The 20,205-nt window shown below is 35.6% G+C and overlaps 2 protein-coding genes across 2 annotated transcripts; both read right to left on the bottom strand.

Annotated features, from left to right (window-relative positions):
• Positions 1-4,075: 4,075 nt before the first annotated feature.
• On the bottom strand, positions 4,076-5,085 carry LOC113246543 (olfactory receptor 1052-like). Its single transcript, XM_026487145.4, has one exon. The coding sequence runs from the start codon at positions 5,012-5,014 to the stop codon at positions 4,076-4,078; it is 939 nt and encodes a 312-aa protein (XP_026342930.3). The 5' UTR covers positions 5,015-5,085.
• Positions 5,086-17,358: 12,273 nt separating this feature from the next.
• On the bottom strand, positions 17,359-18,309 carry LOC113246492 (olfactory receptor 1052-like). Its single transcript, XM_026487088.4, has one exon. It carries the CDS (start codon positions 18,295-18,297, stop codon positions 17,359-17,361), a length of 939 nt encoding a protein of 312 aa, XP_026342873.3. The 5' UTR covers positions 18,298-18,309.
• Positions 18,310-20,205: the final 1,896 nt, after the last annotated feature.

Below are 20,205 nucleotides of genomic sequence, written 5' to 3'. Positions count from 1 at the left end.
CAGGGGATATTATAATTAATTTTACTAACAAGAAGATTGCTTTTTCTTTGGCAACAAAATATTAAGTAGGATCGTAGTTGGGGTTGTTTTTATTTATTAAATGCCTCGTATGTTCCAGGCACTTCACAACTATTATCTCTAATCATTAGGTAATTTTATGTAGTTGAATATTCTGATGCATATGATTCGTATTATATGTGGCCCAGAATTATTAAAGGAATTGTCTGAGTTTGGACTTAGGAAATGGTGGGACAATACCTTAATACGGTGATTGTCTCATGTAAAAATTTGTGTTGCTTTTACTATTTATTCCATACAGTCTTTTAATACCGACAGACTAAGAGTGAACATAATAAGGATGGAATTTGGAACCATATTATATGAAAAATATGAAAAAGTCAGGGAATATCCAGTATGAGAAAAATTAGACTCAGGACAGTATTCTTTTTTTTTTTTTTTAAGAATATTATTTATTTATTTGTTTGTTTATTTGTTTGTTTGTTTATTTGGCAGAGAGAAAGAAAGAGCACAAGCAGAGGGAGGGGCAGAGGGAGAGGGAGAAGCAGGCTCCCCACTGAGCAGGACTCCATCCCAGGACCCCAGGATCATGACCTGAGCTGAAGGCAGACGTTCAACCGACTGAGCCACCGAGGTGCCCCTCAGGACTAGTATTCTGATTCAGCGAAAACTGAACATCTGAGCAGTCTACGAATGAAGAGTGAGAATATATGAATTTTAAGACTTCATGAGACATATCTAAGACTGATTCCAGCTCTAAAGAAAGAGACGGGTTTTGCTTAAATTGAAAAAAAAAAAAACCCTCATATTTAATTGGTGAAATTTAAGAAGCTAGTTTTATAGGGTAAGGATGATAAACTTTAGACCATTTTTAGAGGGCATTCTATAGTGGATTAGGGTTTTGAAAGGATGACAATATGCTCCATAGATATCCATAATTCTGGGAATCACAATTCATTCACAGGCACAACTGACCAAGGACTAACTGAAAATTGCCATCAAAGCTGGGATCAGTGTAATCACTATTGTGTTCATAGCAAAAGACCAAATCTCAAATCTTGGGAACCATAAATTCCTTACACTGACTTGTGGGTCCCTTAATAAATAACAAGCATGACCATGGTGCAAATGCACCCATGACTAGTCCAAATACTGCCAGCAACTTATTTCCCTGATGCATTAGGCCAATTCTAAACTCCAAACACCAAGTCTACACATGAAATAAAAAAAAAAAATATATATATATATATATATATATAATCACATATTTAATAGAGATTGTGAACTAAGAGGAAAGTTATGTTAGATAAACATCTGCTGAGTTCTGATTTCTCCAAGTGTTGATGTTGAGCAGTAATCAATTTTATGGATGGGGTAGAGAGATTGGAGCTGAAGGTGCCCATTCTCAATTTTTTATCCTGGTATTTTACATGAAAATGGAAGAAATAGCATCAGATACTTCATTCATGAAGTTCTCATTTATTTCTAATTGACTAAGTATATTAACCACTTAAGGGTATTTGGAATGTGCTTGACTGAGTTACATTTAGTGATATGTGTGTGTATACACACACACACACACACACACACATACATGTATATATATGAATCAGGTGCATATATATACAGTATATTACTCATTATGTAGGGTATAGTACCCATTATATAGAATATATTGCTCATTTTCCAATCTTCACCCTACAAATCTGTGACACACCCTTCATCTGCCTCAAAATTTAAGGATTTTTTTTTTTATCTTATTTGAACATCCAGTTACTGTTTATACTATAATACAGTAACTCTTTGTTAGGGTGAGTTGAAGGTCAGTATTAAACATAAACAAATGTCATACTTTTGTTCCATAAAATAACACCCTTCCCACACATGTCCACTTAGTAAACTATTTTATCTACATCCTGGCCGGCCAGGGTTTTATGAGGTGAGTATTGTAACAGAAGGAGGTGAGTATTGTAACAGAATGAGTTCAACTTGTTTTTCTGAGTTTTAATTATCTAGCTCGTGTATTATTATGTTTGATACTCTAGGATATAAGATATTGAATGCTGTTGAAAAAATTGTGAAGAACTATATAAAATTAGGTTTACTTATCATTATTATTTTACCTTTTGATTTTTTCTGAAAATCAAAACTTTAATACAAATTCATTTATATGAATGCCTCTTATACATAAATGTCACATACATGTAGCCTTAGGGGCCCAGTTTCAAATAATATATCAAATAATTTTAGGGACACCTGGGTGGCTCAGGCAGTTAAGCATCTGCCTTGGGCTCAGGTCATGGTCCCTGGGTCCTGGGATGGAGCCCCACATTGAGCCCTGCATCGGGCTTCCTGTTCAGCTGTTTCTCCCTCTCTTTCTACTCTTCCCCCCTGCTTGTGTTCTTGCTCTCTCTCTCAAATCATAAATAAAATCTTAAAAAATAAAAAAAAAGAAATGATTTTGGATAATCATAAAGGGTCATACAAATTTTATATGATGTTCTTGGTGTTGGTGGTGTCATTATTTCATTCTGAAAAGTAAACTTTCGCATGAATTTCTTTGCTTGCATTTCTAATATAATAAGAATGTCATTTGCTATCTTTTTTCATGTTTCAGTTTGCTATCTTCACAGATATTGGAGCCATTCACTCACTGAGAGGAAAAAAAAATAAAAGTTTAATCTAGCCTGCCATGTAAAACCATATATTAATATTTATAGAGTAGTCAGGTGCCTCATTGCGCTGCTTAGCCTAGCTGTCTCTTATTATTTCAGTATTTAAAAGACTCTCAAAAAATTAAATATAGTTTTATTTGCAAATGAAGAATACTTTTGTTTCCTGGTAGGAGACTTCATAGCAATTTAGGGGGAAGAGATCACTATGAAACAATCAATATTTATGGGCCTGATTTCATCATTATGCACCTGTACATATGATTTGAATCAAAGGGAAAACAATGGCTTCACATATGTTCCCTTCCTGTAATGCATAGAACAGATGTCCTCCTGCATAAAATACCTTCAGGAAATTTCTTGTTTAAAGTCTAAAGAAGATTCTGGAAGTTCTTTAATGGAAAAAACGGGAAATGAGTCTGATTTTTCATGACTCCCTAATTATCTTGGAGGCCTCCTTCCCATGAAGTCAAATTCTTCAAGGTAAATTTTCTCTGAGTTTTAGTAACCCTTCCATGTGGAGTGGTAGTAAAAGTGTGGCATTCTGTCCTGTTCAGTTTCATATGTAATAAGGGAAACCAAAGCCAGGAATAGGGAAATGGCTCAGACTAATGACTGGGAGTGAAATCATGCAGGCAACCTAGAACCCAAGTTCTTTTTCTGACTATTTTTGAGTATTTGCATTTATTTTGAAAAATGTCTGCCTATAAATAATCCAGGCTAATTTCAGAACATGCATATGCCAGCTATGTGGATAATTCAAGTACCAATCCTTTTTGCATTAAAAGTATTTTACTTATTTCTCGTGCTTAATAGAGAGACTGAGTTAAGAGATACTTTATTCCTGGGGCGCCTGGGTGGCACAGCGGTTAAGCGTCTGCCTTCGGCTCAGGGCGTGATCCCGGCATTATGGGATCGAGCCCCACATCAGGCTCCTCTGCTATAAGCCTGCTTCTTCCTCTCCTACTCCCCCTGCTTGTGTTCCCTCTCTCGCTGGCTGTCTCTATCTCTGTCGAATAAATAAATAAAATCTTTTTAAAAAAATTATAAAAAAAAGAGATACTTTATTCCTTACCAATCTTATGTTTGTATCTGTCTATATGTCTGTTTATGTGTCTGTTTATCTATTTGTATGTACTCATTCTTCAACTGTCCAGAGATAAATAGCCTAAATCTTGCTATGGTTTTTAGGTTAGTTTACACAGTAACCAGACATACCTCTTGTACCTGTTACTCTTCTGGCTTTTTTCTTCTACTGTAAAATGGAAGGCTCCCATTAGGTAAACTCTGGAATTCCTTTGGCTCAAAACTTTAATAAATTCATGTAAATATTCTGATCTAGAGGACTTCTTTCTATGCTATTTTGGGACACATATGGTGTGAAATTAACAAGGAAAATATTTCATTTCTATAGCTCTTTTCACAGCATCTTTTACTTCCTTGTTCCTTAGGCTGTAAATCACTGGGTTTAACATAGGAATCACCAGCGTATAGAACACAGACACCACCTTTTCTTGTTGTAAGGAATATTGGGAACTTGGTTGGATGTAACTAAAGCTTATAGAGCCGTAGAATAAAGTCACAGCCATTAAATGTGAAGCACAGGTGGAGAAGGCTTTGTGTCTACTGGCAGCTGAGCGGATCCTCAGGATAGTAGCAACAATGAAGACATAGGAGACCATCACAACCAAGAAAGTGATCATAGCAATAATTCCAGAGAAGATTAAAAGCAACAGTTCATTCATGGATGTGTCAGAACACGACAACTTCAATAGTGGGGGAAGGTCACAGAAGAAGTGACTGATGATATTTGGCCCACAGAAAGACAATTTCACCAGGCCGATTGTGTGTGTCAATGAGTTGATTAAGCCTCCTACACATGACCCAATGACCAGGACCATGCAAACTCTTTTAGTCATAGCCACTGTGTAAACTAAAGGGTTCACGATGGCTACGTAGCGGTCATAAGCCATTGCCGCCAGCAAGAAGCCCTCAGTGGTAAGGAGTGACACAAAGAAAAAATATTGCATGATGCACGCAGAGAATGAGATTGTCTCCCGTTCAACAAAGAAGTTCAGCAGCATTTTTGGTGCAAAGACTGACGAATAGCAGGCATCCACAAATGACAGACAGCTAAGGAAATGATACATGGGTGTTTGGAGTTTGGGAGTTATTTGAATTAGAATAAGCATTCCTAGATTCCCCACCAAAGAAATGGTATAGATCAGCAGGAACAGAACAAAGAGGACCACTTTCAGTTCAGCCCTATCTGTCAGTCCCAAAAGAATAAATTCCGTAACCAATGTAAAATTCACATCAGCCATGTGCGTGTGTTTCTTGGTACCTGTTGATGACAAGAAAATTGAAATTGAGAATAATCATGTCACACCATCAAGACTACTTGGAATCCCTAACTAGCTGTGCAACTTGGGCTGTTGACTTTTCTTTCCTGGTTTTTTCACCTATAAAATTAGAAAAAAAATTTTTTTAAGATTTTATTTATTTATTTGACAGAGAGAGACAGCCAGCGAGAGAGGGAACACAAGCAGGGGGAGTGGGAGAGGAAGAAGCAGGCTCATAGCGGAGGAGCCCGATGTGGGACTCGATCCCAGAACACCAGGATCACGCCCTGAGCCAAAGGCAGACGCTTAACGACTGCACCACCCAAGAGCCCCTAAAATTAGAAAATTTTAACTAGAAAGTCGCTAGTCTCTTCAAGTACTGTTTACTAGTCCATTCCAAAAGGACATCCCATGAATAAAAAAAAGTAAATAAAACATTAGGGTCTTAGCTTCAAGGTGCATGTAAATGCTTCTCTTTTTATGCAGAGGGGGAAAAAAAGCTAAAGTAAATTTTATTCTAAAAAAAATATGCAAAGCAAAGTCCAATTTATAAAGCATAATAACCAAGGTTGGAAATTTAATCTGTGGTCTCATTGAAGTTCTTTTAAACTTCTCACTTTGGGTTTAATGGTAGCTAATACCAAGTACATCAAAATATAAGAATTAACTTTACTATGGCATTTGAACTGAGAAATTCCACGTAATTTCATGTTTAGTTCATATTACACAATTATTTTTGTAAATCGGTTGTGATGAAAGACAAAGCCCTAACATCCATAAACTTTGTGGTCATCCTTAGAAAATAGCCAGAGGCATTGGTTTCTGAGAAAAATGCCACTGGGAATGGGAGGAGAAGGTACTCTGAGCTGGCATGTGAAACATGGTGAATAGCAACTTATAATTGGCTTTTGATATGCAATAGAAATATCTTACTCAGGAGACTCAGGAAACAGAGTTTTTATACTTTTTCTGATAAAGAGCAATGTAAACCTATAACATAAAGCAAACCTATAAAGCATACAGATACGTTTCCACAATATTTTTTTGGATGTTGCAATACATTTCCTAAAACATGCAATGTCTTTTCCACTGAATACACAATGGTTGATTATTACATTTTGTCTGAAAAAAATATAACTATCTTTTTACACTATATAGAAAATAAAAATAAACATTTTAGGCATTTACAGTGCTATAGTTTTACCTCTTTAGAATAAAGGGAGATGTTTTTGATGGCTTCATTATCCTTTCACTTGGGAGATGCTATATCTTTAGTACAGTAGGCAAACTCAGAAAAAACAACATTACAAAAATATTGAAATAGTCAGAAATGACGTAACTGTGTTAGATGTAGACTACCTACACTGATAGGTGAGGAATGCTATGGGGATGTAATTATGACAGATAGCAATTCACCCTTTACAGAAGAATATTCCACACTGATTGAAACTGATTTTTCATTGTTTCACTAGATGTTGCCTAGCAATCTTGATGTTAATGTAGAAAAAGAAATTGAAGTGTAGGATAAGGGGTGAGAATAAATGGCCAAATTATAAATTCCTCTTACTCTGTGTTTATGAGAATAAAATTAAAACATAATTTTTGTGTCTTCATCATCGTGTTTTTGTATTTTTAACTGATTTGCAAAATGTATTTATAAGAGAGTCAAATAAGTGAGTTTCACTTACCAGTGGAAGAAAAAAATATTCAATACTTTATCTTATTTAGGAATCTTTAACTGCTCATTCCAGTGGATTATTTCTCTATATCCCCCCCCAAATAATCAATCAATCACACAGAAAAGTTATATTTGTCTAAAACAGTAGTATAAAAACTGGGTAAATGATAGTAGTTACAGGTAGGAGGATTGAAATTCAAACTTCTCCTTTAATATATGATAATCATAGGCAGAGCCTCCATGATATGAAAGCAAGAGTAAGATGGTCAAAAATTTTAGTTATATATTTACTTTAGTACCAATGGGAATAGAGTCCCCGGGGCTAATCGTCTGATCAAAAGGATATAATAAATACATGATTAAAAGTTCCTCTGTGTTTCTTGAGGAACTTAGGAAACTCTCAAGACCTTAACGGCTCCCTGAAGGCATTTAATTTCCTGAATGTTAGAATGAATAGAAGGAAATATAGGGCAAGTAAGTATAGGGGGAAAAACAAAACAGTATATAAATTCTGAAAACCAGTGCAATAGAATAGATAGTGATGATGCCTGCTTGGTACTTTAGCAAGAGAAGCTTTTCAGAAGAATCCATTAGTTAGGCCTACTTGTCAGAAAACACACATGGTGATGAGCAATGGGTGTTATACGTTACTAATGAAGTGTTGAACCCTACATCAAAAACTAGTGATGTACTATTTTTTGGCTAATTGAACATAATAAAAAAATTTAAAAATATAAAAAAATAAATTTAAAAATTAAAGCTCTAGGGGCACCTGGGTGGCACAGCGGTTAAGCATCTACGTTCGGCTCAGGGCGTGATCCCAGGGCTTTATGGGATCGAGCCCCACATCAGGCTCTTCCGCTATGAGCCTGCTTCTTCCTCTCCCATTCCCCTGCTTGTGTTCCCTCTCTCGCTGGCTGTCTCTATCTCTGTCGAATAAATAAATAAAATCTTTAAAAAAAAATTAAAGCTCTAAAAAAAAAAAAAAGAAAGAAAGAAAACACACATGCATACGTCCACATCCACACACACACAAAAGTGAAACTAAAACCCAAACATCAGTGGGCTTTAAGGTAGTAGAATAACACCTGGTTAAAAAAAAAAATCTCCTCTGTTTTCTTGGATTGTGAGGATGGAATCAAAGAAAATTAAAACTACTGCTTCTTCAAAGGCTTCCTTGAAAGGAACCCAACCACCCCTATCTTGAATGTTTTTTCCTCCATTCTAGCATGTGTCTGCTGATAGACAACTTTTGGCATTTTGCCTTCATCTTAAAATGAATAATGAGGAATTCTGGTAGCAGAATTGTAAAATTGTAAATTTGATCTGTTTAATCGTAAATTGTCGTTTAGTTACAATTCTGTAAATAGGAATTGTCCTTTACTGTTTATTCTGAAAGTAATGAAAATTTGCCTCCCTAAATGGACATTTCCTAAATGCCTCAATTGAAAGCTAAAAGAGCAGGCTATAGGAGAGGGTATTAGGTGATAGTCTAAAGTTGAATTAGGCCAGAAGATGATTCACTATTTTAGAAGGCCTAGAAGATTCTAAGTACCTGATGCATTCTGTGTTATTTTCAAGTATATAATTTATTACCAGTCCATATATGAAGAACTATCTGAGACATATATATCAGAACTATAAAAAAGATTAAGCTTCTTAGACCAATAGCCTCTTTTCTCCTAGGAAATTATAGATCAAGGACAAAAATTATCTGAAAAAACATAAATGTCTCTATTTGCAGGTGATAAGGGAGAGAATAAAATAGAGTAAGGATTGCTAAAAGGATTATTTAAAATGGAGCAGGGAGGACACCGAAGGGGTGGGGCTAGAAGCCAAGGATATGTTCCATATTAAAATGGATGCAAATGGACTTTCTGCCTCAACACAGTTCCACCTAGCAACCAATCCCAAACAAGTGAGTGTAACTGTAGCTATGCCAGCACCAATCACATTTCCTTCAAAATGATTTATGTAAATTCCCTCTCTCCTCTTTGAAAACTGTAACCTCCTTTGTTTCTCCCAAGCACACTTTTGACTTTGGTTGAACTTGCAGTTTTGTATTTCCTTGGTTGACACAGGCACTCAGTTGGGGGAAAAAAAACCTACATTTAGAAAATCCCTATCAGGTTCTCTATCTTCTGCAGATCCATTAATCCCTTGAGATTACACACAATACTATTTTCTTTTTTCTTTCTTTCGCTTTCTTTCTCTTTCTTTCTTTCTTTCTTTCTTTCTTTCTTTCTTTCTTTCTTTCTTTCTTTCTTTCTTTCTTTTCTTCCCTCCTTCCTTCCTTCCTTCCTTCTTTCCTTCCTTCCTTCCTTCCTTCCTTCCTTCCTTCCTTCCTTCCTTTCTTTTTTTTCATAATTTCTACACCCAACACGGAGCTCAAACTCAGGACCCCAAGATCAAGAGTCAAATAAATGTTCTACAGCTTAGTCACCCAGGCACCCCACTCAATGCTGTCTTTAAAACACCTATTTCTGGGAAGTGGCCTCATATCAATCATCAGATACTTAAATGGATACCCAAACTAAGATGTAATGTCTTAACATTAAAAACTGATATTAAATTTTAAAAGTTGATATTTAGCACATATATAGGGCTGCAATTGAATTCGGCATATAGAAAAATTTAGCAGCATTATTTAAATGAATTTAGTACAGATTTATTGATTTTTTTGTCATGAAAGACTTTGTAAAATATAATTCAGAAGTATATTAATTAATACAACATATTGAAGTGTTATATTTTAGAAAATAATAACTTTTTTCAAATAAAAGTTATCAAGGAATAATTATGATACAATAAACAGTGTTCAGTTTAAGTGTGTAATTTAATGAGTTTTGACAAGTACATACTCCAGACCAATTAGTACTATAATCAAAACATAGAATTTTATCTTGTTCTCTTCCTAAGAAACCCCCATCTCTGACCTCCAACCCCAAAGAACTGCTGATCAGTTGTATATATTTATTTGTGAGATTTGTTTTTGCAGAGTTTCACAACATTTGGGATAATACAGTTTTTTTTTGGTCTAGATTTTTTTTTTCAATCAGAATAATGTTTTTAGATACATTCGCATAGTTACATAAATCATTAGGTCTTTCTTTCTTTTTTTCTTTCTTGGTAATATTTCATTGTATGAATTAGCATACTTTGTTTACCCACTCACCTGTTATTGGACATTTGTGTTGTGTGCAGTATTTGGCTACTTTGAATAAAGTTGTTGCAGGGGCACTTGGGTGGCTCAGTCAGTTAAACATCCTACTTTTGGTTTTGGCTCAGGTCATGATCTCAGGGTTGTGATATGGAGCCCTGCATTGGGCTCCTGCTGAATATTCTCTCCCTCTTCTTCTCCCTCTACCCTCTGTGCTGTCTCTCTCTGTCTCTCAAATAAATTAATAAATCGTTAAAAAAAAAAAAAGCTGTTGTAAATACTAGATTAAAAGTTTTGAATGGGCATGACTACTCAGGTTTCCTGGATAAATGCCTAAAAATGGAGTGTTCCAATTCATTAACAGGGACTATGTATTAATTTAGATCTCCTATTCCTCTTAGCAATTTTTTATAGTTTTCATGTCTTTACTGTTAAGTCTTGATTTTTTTGTTGTTGCTGTTGAATTTATTCCTAAATTCTGTCTTACTGTAAGTGGAAATATTTTATTAATTTTTGAATTGTTTGCTATTAATATACAGAAACATAGTTCATTTTTGTATATTGATTTTGTCTTTGACATACATAATAATTTCACCTGAGAAAGAGAATTGTGCTTCTTTTCTAATTTGGATCCTTTTAGTGTTTTGTTTTGTATTATTCATTTCATTTTGTTTTGTTTTCTTTTGTATTGTTCTTTCATTTTGTATTGTTCTTCTATTTTGTATTGTTCATATATTCCTTATTTTTTGCCTCACTTTTGAATTGTTCTACCTTTCACATTTAAGCCCATTTATTCCTGGAATTTATTTTTGTGTATTTTTGTGTATCATATGTTACGTGATAGGAATCTCCAGTAAAATGTGGAATAGAATTTTTTTACCATACGACGGCAGTTTTGTCCAGGTTTTGTTTTGCTTTGTTTTTTGCTTTGCTTTTTACCTCTCTTTTCTCCTCCTTTCTGGAAACTCCACTATGTATCTATTGATATACTGAATGGTGTCGTGCAAATCTCTGAGGCTGTTTATTTTCCTTCATTCTTTTCATGTTTGTTCTTCAAATGGGATGATTTCCATTGATCTAGCTCCAAGATGACTGATTCCTTCTTCTAGCACCTCATATTTGTCATTGGATCTTTCCAGTGGATTTTTCATTTCAGTTATTGTATTTTTTTTTTTTAAAGATTTTATTTATTTATTCGACAGAGACAGAGACAGCCAGCGAGAGAGGGAACACAAGCAGGGGGAGTGGGAGAGGAAGAAGCAGGCTCATAGCAGAGGAGCCTGATGTGGGGCTCGATCCCAGATCGCCGGGATCACGCCCTGAGCTGAAGGCAGACGCTTAACCTCTGTGCCACCCAGGTGCCCCTCAGTTATTGTATTTTTAAGTACGGAATTCTCATTTGGTATTTTTATCAATCCTTTTCTCTTTATTGAGATTCTCTATTTGATGAATACTTACTGTAACACTTTCCTTTAATTCTTTATATATATTTTCTTTAGTTACCTGAACATGTTATTTACAATAGTACTTTGAAGTCTTTTTCTGCTCAATATAACATCTGGGTCATTCAGTTTCTATCGACTTTTTTATCCCTGAGTCCAATGTGTTGCATTTTTCTGTTTCTCTGTAGGTCTTGTAAATTTCTGTTAATGACTACACTTTATATGCAATACAGTGTTGATGCTCTGCATTTTGTATGTGCAGGTTTGTTAAGTACGGACAATTGTTTTTCCAAAGTTGTTGTTCTGAGTAACATCTCCATCAGGCTTTGTAAGAGTTGTAACTGCTCCATCTCTTCAGCACTTGATATTGTATGCTTTTTTTTTTTTTAAGATTTTATTTTTTTAACTAATCAGCTATACCCAGCATGGGGCTCGAACTCACAACCCTGAGATCAAGAGTCACTTGCTCCACTGACTGAGCCAGACAGGTGCCCCTGATATCATATACTGTTTTTATTGTCTTATCTTTTTGTGGTTAATTTTCCTTCCCCAGATTATTAATAAAGTTGAGCAACTTTCTTTTATTTGTATTGGAAGTTGGGAAATTTTCGATATTTATTGTGTCATGTGCCTTACAAATACTTTGCCCCCATCCCCACCTTTTTTTTCTTTCCGTTATGTTGTTTATCTTAGTTTTATTGGTTTGTAAGATTTCTTTATACATTTTGATTATAGTTTCATAAATATGTAGGAAAACTATTTTCACTGACTCTGGTTTATTGTTTCATGCTATAAATATATTTTTAAGTATCAATATAATTTAAGTTCCTTAATCTCTCCTTAATGGTCAGAACTTTTTGTGTCTTATTTAAGAAATGTTTTGCCTATTAAGTTTTTAAGACCTCTCAATGTATTTTTTTTTTACTGTTCTAACTTTTGCATTTACTATGCTATTGATTGCCTTCCATTTTAAATTGTGAAATTTGAAATATTAAATATAATGCACTCTGTTCCCTTTTTCACTTTTCTTATTAAAGCCTTAGAAGATTTAACCCCATTGATCCACACTGTTTTTTGCATTATTGTTTCCATGCATTTATATTCTATTTATTTTAAACCTCCTAATAAAATATTATTATTGTTGTACAGTCAAAATTCAATCACAATTTATAATTACCCAGAAATCTCCAATTTACCCTTCCCTTTGCTTTCCATATTTTCATTGAAATTCCATTTTTTGTCCCTTCCTCTGAGCACTTGTTTAAGAATTATATACATACACGGACACATACATTATAAAGTGCCCTGATATCAAGTATACAATTTATTTCAGATTTCTTTTTTTATTTATTCATTTGAGAGAGAGAGAGAGAAAATGCAAGCACTCAGGGAGGGTCAGAGGGAGAGGTAGAAACAGACTCCCTGCTGAGCTGGGAGTTCAACGTGGGGCTCGATCCCAGAACCCTGGGATCCTGACCTGAGCTAAAGGCAGACTGAGCCACCCAGGTGCTCCAAGTATACAATTTATTTCAATTTTATGTACATGTACATGAGCATAAGCACCACACAAATCATAATGATAGAGATATTTCCAACACTAGAGAATGCTCCCTTACAGCTATATTACCGTAACTTAAATTTATCTGTTGTTAAACCTTATACAATAGAATCTTACATATGGAGTTTTTTTTAACATATGGACTTTTTGTTTCTGCTCTCTTTTATTGTGCATAACATTTGTGACGTCCATTTACCTTATTGTACATCAGTAACTTTTTAATAAAAGTGCCGTTTAGCCTTCCATTTTGTGACTATATCAAAATTTATTAATTTATTCTCTTAAAATGGTCTGGGTTTTGTTTTTAGTTTATAAATATAAATATAAATAAAACTGCTGAGAGCATTATTGTTCATGTATGTTTGTGAACACACACACTCATATCTGGGAAATCTTGGGATATAAGTTAGCCGTATATTCAGCTTACCATCAGACAGTTCTCCAAAATGTCTGTACCATTTTCGTACTCCTGTGGAAATGTGTGAGTAATGATACTAAGCATTTTTACATATGCTTATTAGCTATTTTGAATGTCTTTCATGTAAGCTTTTTTCCTACCTTTCCCCCCATATTTAGTTGTCTTGTCATTTATTGACTGGAAGTTCTTTTTAATATATTCTGGATGAATTTTTTGTCAGTACACACTCTATGAATATTTTTTCATATTCTGTGGCTTGGCTTTTCAGTCTCATAATGGTATATTTCCAGGGACAGAAGTCCTCATTTAAAACAAAACCTCACTGGGTGTTGTATATGTGTTGAATCACTCAACTCTACACCTGAAAGTAATATTACACTGCAGGTGAATCTACTGGAGTTTAAATAAAAATTGGGGAAAAGAATAAATAAATAAAACACAGATCTATTCTCCCATTGTTCTTTTTATTTTACTATTTTTATATCCTTTTTTTAAGATTTTACATATTTATTTGTCATAGAGGAAGAGAGAGAGAGCAAGAGAGCACAAGCTGGGGGGGGGGGGGGCAGCAGGCAGAGGGAGAAGCAGGCTCCCCACTGAGGAAGGAGCCCGAAGTAGAACTTGATCCCAGGACCCTGGGATCATGACCTGAACCAAAGGCAGACACTTAACCAACTGAGCCACCCAGGCGTCCCTATATATTCTTATTAAGAAATATTTGCCTATTTTGATGTCATGAAGACACAAACATTTTTACTTCTAGAGGCTGTATTTCTTTTTCATCTTTCATACATTTCGTTCCCTGATCCATCTTAAATCAATCTTCATGTATGATGTGAGTTGAAGTTAAGGTTCGCAGCTCTTCTGTGATTCTGCTTATATTGTGTGTTTTCCCACTCTTTCTTACTCTTTTTAGAAATATTTTCTGGTTCTTTGCATGTGATTAAAGATGCGTAGAAAGTAAAGATGACATTACTTTCCACCACGGAGGGCTACATTCTTTCTAAAAAGGCATAACGGATGAGAGGCTGACTAAGTTAATTTAAATATTATTTGGGCTGGTTCTGGACTGAGTTGAAGTTAGACCTCATTTTTCTTCTGCCTTGTCCCTGTTTGGGTGTAGAATTCCCAAGATATTGATTAAGAGGTGGGCCTTTCTGTCTCTAGCCCTTAAACACTGCAGAAAGTTAAGTTTTAATTCTTTGGTGGCGTGAACTTCGCTCCTGTACAGGCATACCTTAGAGATATTGTGGGTTTGGTTCCAGAACACTCCAGTAAAGTGAGTCATATGAGTTTTTTGGTTTCCCAGTGCATATAAAAATTATGTTTATATTGTGCTATAGTCTGTCAAGTGTGCAATAGCATTGCGTCTAAAAAAGCCAGGGTGCGTACCTTAATTTAAAAATATTTTATTACTACAAAAGGCTAACCATCACCTGAGCCTTCAGCAAATCATCATCATTGATCACAGATCACTGTAACAAATATGCTAATAATGAAAAAATTTGAAATATTGCAAAAATTACCAAAATGTGACACAGAGATACAAAGTGAGCAAACGCCTTTGGAGAAGTGGCATTGATAGACTGGCTTGACGCAGGGATGCCATGAACCTTCTGTTTGTAAAAAAACACAGTAGCTGTGAAGTTAAAGTGAAGCATAGTAAAGTGAGGTGTGCCCGCACATCTTCAAATTGCAGCCAAGAGCTTGAGGGGGCTGCCAGCCTTGTGTCAAACGCAGGCTTCTACCTCTGGTGGGACCTTATCAACCAAACACCTAAAGACCGAGAAAAAGATCACCGTCTTGCCAGCTCCATTTGAATCTGCAAAAATCTGAATCTTCTGTGCTCCATAAAAAAACCCTCAAGCCCTTTTTGCCTGGCTTACAGCAAGATCAAAATCTGCCAAATGTTCTTGGGAGGAAACCTTTGTTACATTTGTTGTTAGCTCTTCCTTCTAGCAGGACTTTGTGTCTTCTAAGCACAGGAGGAGAGTGGAAGATTTCAATCTACTCCTGTGGCCCAGAACCAGTATTTTACACTCTCCACCTTCTGTCCCATCCTATTTCCTGGGGCGGGGGGTGGGGGGAAATAGCTGTGTGTTTAAGCTCCGATATAATCCAGTTCATCTCCTCAGGCCACATAACTGCCGAGAGGACCACTGTTTTCTCTTCCCCCAGAATAGTTACAGGGCACCGGAGACCCTGCTTTTGGTAGATGGCAATTGTTAGTATTTGTATTGTTTCGGACAACACCAAACATTCCTCTCTGCTTTTTAGAAGTTCTTTCTTTCTTTCTTTCTTTCTTTCTTTCTTTCTTTCTTTCTTTCTTTCTTTCTTTCTTCTCTTTTAATTACTTAGGGAAGAAGGAGCAGAGGGAGAGGGAGAGAGAGAATCTTAAGCAGGCTCCATGCTCAACACAGAGCCCAACACAGGGCTCCATCTCACGACCCTAAGATTATGACCTGAGAGGAAATCAAGAGTTAGACGCTTAACTGACTGAGCCACCCAGCTGCCCCAGAAGTTCTCCACTTAAATCTATCTATCTATCATCTATCTATCTATCTATCTATCTATCTATCTATCTATGTATCCATTCATCTACCATCTATCTGTCTCATGTATCATCTATCTATCCATCCGTCCATCCATCCAACCATCCATCCATCTATCATCTCTCTATCTAATCATCTATCTATCCAGTCTATTGTGTCTCCATCCCTCTGTATATTTGTTTACCTGCGCTTCAGGCCTACTCAGACCCAGAATATGGCTAATGCCCTGAGAAGAAATGCAGCCATGTGATGAAACCTGAAAAATATCTGTCTGAACCTCTCCTGAGTCTGCGGAGCCCTTTCCAGGGCCCTCCATGCAAGCCAAGCCTGCACTGTCAAGTGTGCCCTGAATCAGTGAGGCCGTCAGCTCGCATCCCAAGGTCATGCCTCCCTGAAACCTAAGTCCCTCTAACTCTCTTTTCTTCAATAGCTACTCACTTCATTCAACAGATAATGTCTTATCTTGCTTTGCTTGTGATTTTTGTATAGATGCTGTTTTGATCACAGGTTACTCCATCCAGAAGTAAAAGTGCATATTTTCTTAATTTTTTTTTTATTTTGAAACATTTCAAACCTATAGAACAGATTCAAGAATAAAACAGATTTGCAAGAATATTTAAATGATCTCTCCTGTGTTCCTTACCGATAGATACAAACTTCAATTGCTTATTTACTTTATCAGTCTGTTGATCTTTAGCTTACTGTATGTATATATGTATGTGTGTGTATACACTGGTTTATATACACATAATTTCTTTATAATTATAATGACACAATATTATTTTATATTATCCAGTACACAGTCATGCTTTCCAAAAGTTTGAGACATAACATCAGGTAATTCATTCATCTTCACACAATACTCTGAAAACTCGCTTCCCATACCCCTCCATCACCTGTTTCTCTAACAGCTTTGCCCCATATCTTAAATCTCTTAATGTTTGGATCTCACAGAGTAACTGGTGCAAGTAAAGGTACTAAACAGAACTATATTGAATGAATAAACTATAACTAATGACAGTTTTTTTCTATAGCTATTCTATACCATTAAGATACATAATTTAAATACAAAAATGGAGATATGTGTCTTTACTTGGGTGACAGCATTTTTAGAACAACAGCAACAACAAAAAAGATCAGATCCAAGAAAATCATGCCAAGAAACTATTTCATTTTTCCTCTGAGATAAGAATACATTTGATAAATTCCTATTGTTGGAGCGTTCTTTTCATTTGAATCAATGTCAGAGTCCATGGTGAGTTCTTTCAGAGTTTAGCATCAGAATTTGTTAGGAAAAAAAAATGTACTAGCTCTTGAGAGAACGAAACTGTTAAGTCACAAAACAGTGAATGGTAGAATATAGTGATTTTCAGTCTTCATGTCAAACTCAACATTCACATCTTCAATTTCATGAGACTGCCTTCATTATAGTTTTGTTGGTGTTTGTGTCTGTGATACAATTTTAAGAAAAGTCTATCTATTTAATGTTAGGTTAACAAAGCCATGGACAAGATTGGCTCAGATGGGAGTTCTCTTCAACGATATTGACCTTTTGGCTGCATCTTTCACATCCTTATTTCGTAGGCTATAAATCAGTGGGTTTAGCATGGGTATCACCAATGTATAAAACAGAGCAGAAACTTTCTCCTGTTCCAGGGAATACTGAGAACTTGGCTGGATATAACTAAAGGTCACAGACCCATAGAATAAGGTCACAGCAGTCAGATGAGAGGCACAAGTGGAGAAGGCTTTGCGCCTCCCCTCAGCTGAGCGGATTCTCTGGATGGCAGTGATGATGCACGTATAAGAGACCATGATGACAGTGAAAGTGAACATTGCAATGACCCCAGAGAATATTAAAAGCAACATTTCATTGTTATGGGCATCAGAACAAGAGAGTCTCAGAAGAGGGGGAATGTCACAGAAATAATGATTCACAATATTAGGACCACAGAAATCTAGTTTGAGCAAACCTATTGTGTGTGTGAGCGAGTTAATGAGCCCACCCAAGTAAGATGCAAGGACCAACTGAACACAAACCCTTTGGGTCATTATGACTGTATACAACAAGGGATTAGCTATTGCCACATAGCGGTCATAAGCCATCATAGATAGGAGGATGCCCTCTGTGGTTACATATACTGCAAAAAAGAAACTCTGTAGAACACAACCAGAAAATGTGCTGGACTTACGTTTCGATAGGAAATTGACCAACATCTTTGGAGCAAAGACAGTAGAGTAGCAGATATCACAAAAAGAAAGGTTGCTAAGGAGGAAGTACATTGGAGTATGAAGTTGGGCATTTAACCAGATCAAGATGATCATCCCCCAATTACCTGCCAGAGTGGTGAAATAAATAAGGGTGAAAAGCAAAAAAAGAGGGATCTGCAAATTAGAGTTTTCAGTTAAACCTACCAGAAGGAATTCCTTCACCCCTGTATGGTTCCAACCTGCCATGCATTCAGGTTTATATAGCTTTTCAGTTGCAGAACAAGATGATATCACTCAGATGAAAAAGATATATGTATAATTTCTTCCACGATCCAGTATCCATAATAGTATTGGGGTGTTTGTGTTTACCCTGTAGCTGGTTGAAGAAAAGAAATAAACTTCAGCAGTGGGCTATATGTATACTAGACAATCCATTTACAGTGACTCAAATTCATGGAACTAGAAATTATTTTATGCCTTGTTTCTCAGTTTCCACATCATAAATACTGAGAGAAGGAAACTCTTTCAGATCAAGAAAGTATTAATTGGTAAAACTGACAGTTAAACCCCAATATACCTCAAACCGAACCTCTGACTCATGTTAGGACACATATACAAGTTCTCTGCTTACATCGGCTATGCACTGTGGCTCCTTGTGATAGAAATTACTTCCTTACCTTTTGGCCAAACTACTGCTACTTTTCAACACCTAGTTAACTCTCGATGCTGACATTCATAATAGGCAACCCCTTTCCTTTCCAAATCTCTATGCCTCACCTTCTTCTCAGATTCTGCACTTGGAAGATCAATGACCATGTCCTCCATAAGAGCTGAATTGAGAGGAAGAGGTAGAACAATCTTTTCTTCATTTAATATTGTTAAGGCCAATCAAAAAAATAGCAGTGCAATTCAATTGGAAAGCCCTTTCCTTTTGCATCTTTGGATAATTTCACTTATGCATTTTTTTTTTTTAATCAACATTAAAACAAACCCTCCAAAACCCAATGTCAAGACTCGGGGTGTGAGGGTGAGATACTGAAACTATACCTATCAGATATGTCTTGTTATTATAAAATATTATATACAAATAAATATATAACTGATTAAGTATTATATGAAATATTGTTATATATTTAAATTTACAATTCTATAACTTCATAAGTATATACATGTACTTGTAATTTGAAATGGTATATATTGAATGGCTTGTGACTAAAAATTGCTTATAAGACAAAGGAAGCAAAAAATCAGATAACATACAAAAATAAAACTTAAATAATAATCACAAATAAAAATGCAAAAGAGCGCACTATCAACAACAAGCTGCCGTACTGAAAGACCCCAAATTATAGCTTAGATAGTCTAATTTAAAAACAATACATATTGATTTGAAGTCTATTATATTCAGGCACGCTAGGGTTGTAGTGGGAAGAAGTAGCAGCTTGTAGCAAAAACAGTCTTAAGCTCTGAGAATCAAATGTCTGTGTGCATGCCCTGGTTTTATTGCGGACAGGCTACAGTGACAAACTCAAGGAAAAGAGAAACTAATTCTTAACATATTATTGGATTCATAAAATAAAATTATGTCTAAAATATTTCCAAAACACTATTATATAGATATGAAAGGAATGGTTTTTCTTGTGATATAGTTAAAATACATTCTAATTCTCAGATACTCTATCTTAAAGAATTTTCCATAAATGTGCAAGTAGCCATAAGTTACTATATAAACCAACTATTAAATACTGTAAACACACATGCATACATGAGAATATTGAATGTAGGTGTTATGCAAATATTGCCCTTTTTCCCATAAAATGAGAACCTTTGAAACCTTTGAAATATAAATAACCCGCAAGTTAGGACATTGTTTTCTGGCTATTTGGAAACAATATTGAAATCCTGTAGCTGGTAATGGATTATTTTAGTGTGGGGAGATAGAAAATATTAAAAGATTTAAATCTACCTACGTTACTACTTCTTAAATATATTCATAACAAAGCCAAGTTCAGAGTAAATAGAATATCCAGTGAAGACGACCAGGTTTTCACGATTCTTAAAAGACTAATTGCTGAGAGTAGAGATTTCTTAATGTTCGGTTGCTTTTCTTTCGGGGACATGAGCGCTAGGTCATGTGTAGATGTGAATCTCAGA

The sequence above is a fragment of the Ursus arctos genome, unplaced genomic scaffold (assembly GCF_023065955.2).
Source record: "Ursus arctos isolate Adak ecotype North America unplaced genomic scaffold, UrsArc2.0 scaffold_23, whole genome shotgun sequence".
NCBI classification, from domain to species: Eukaryota; Metazoa; Chordata; class Mammalia; order Carnivora; family Ursidae; genus Ursus; species Ursus arctos.
Note: the sequence above shows the minus strand (reverse complement) of the source record. Positions and strands in the feature narration are given on the sequence as shown.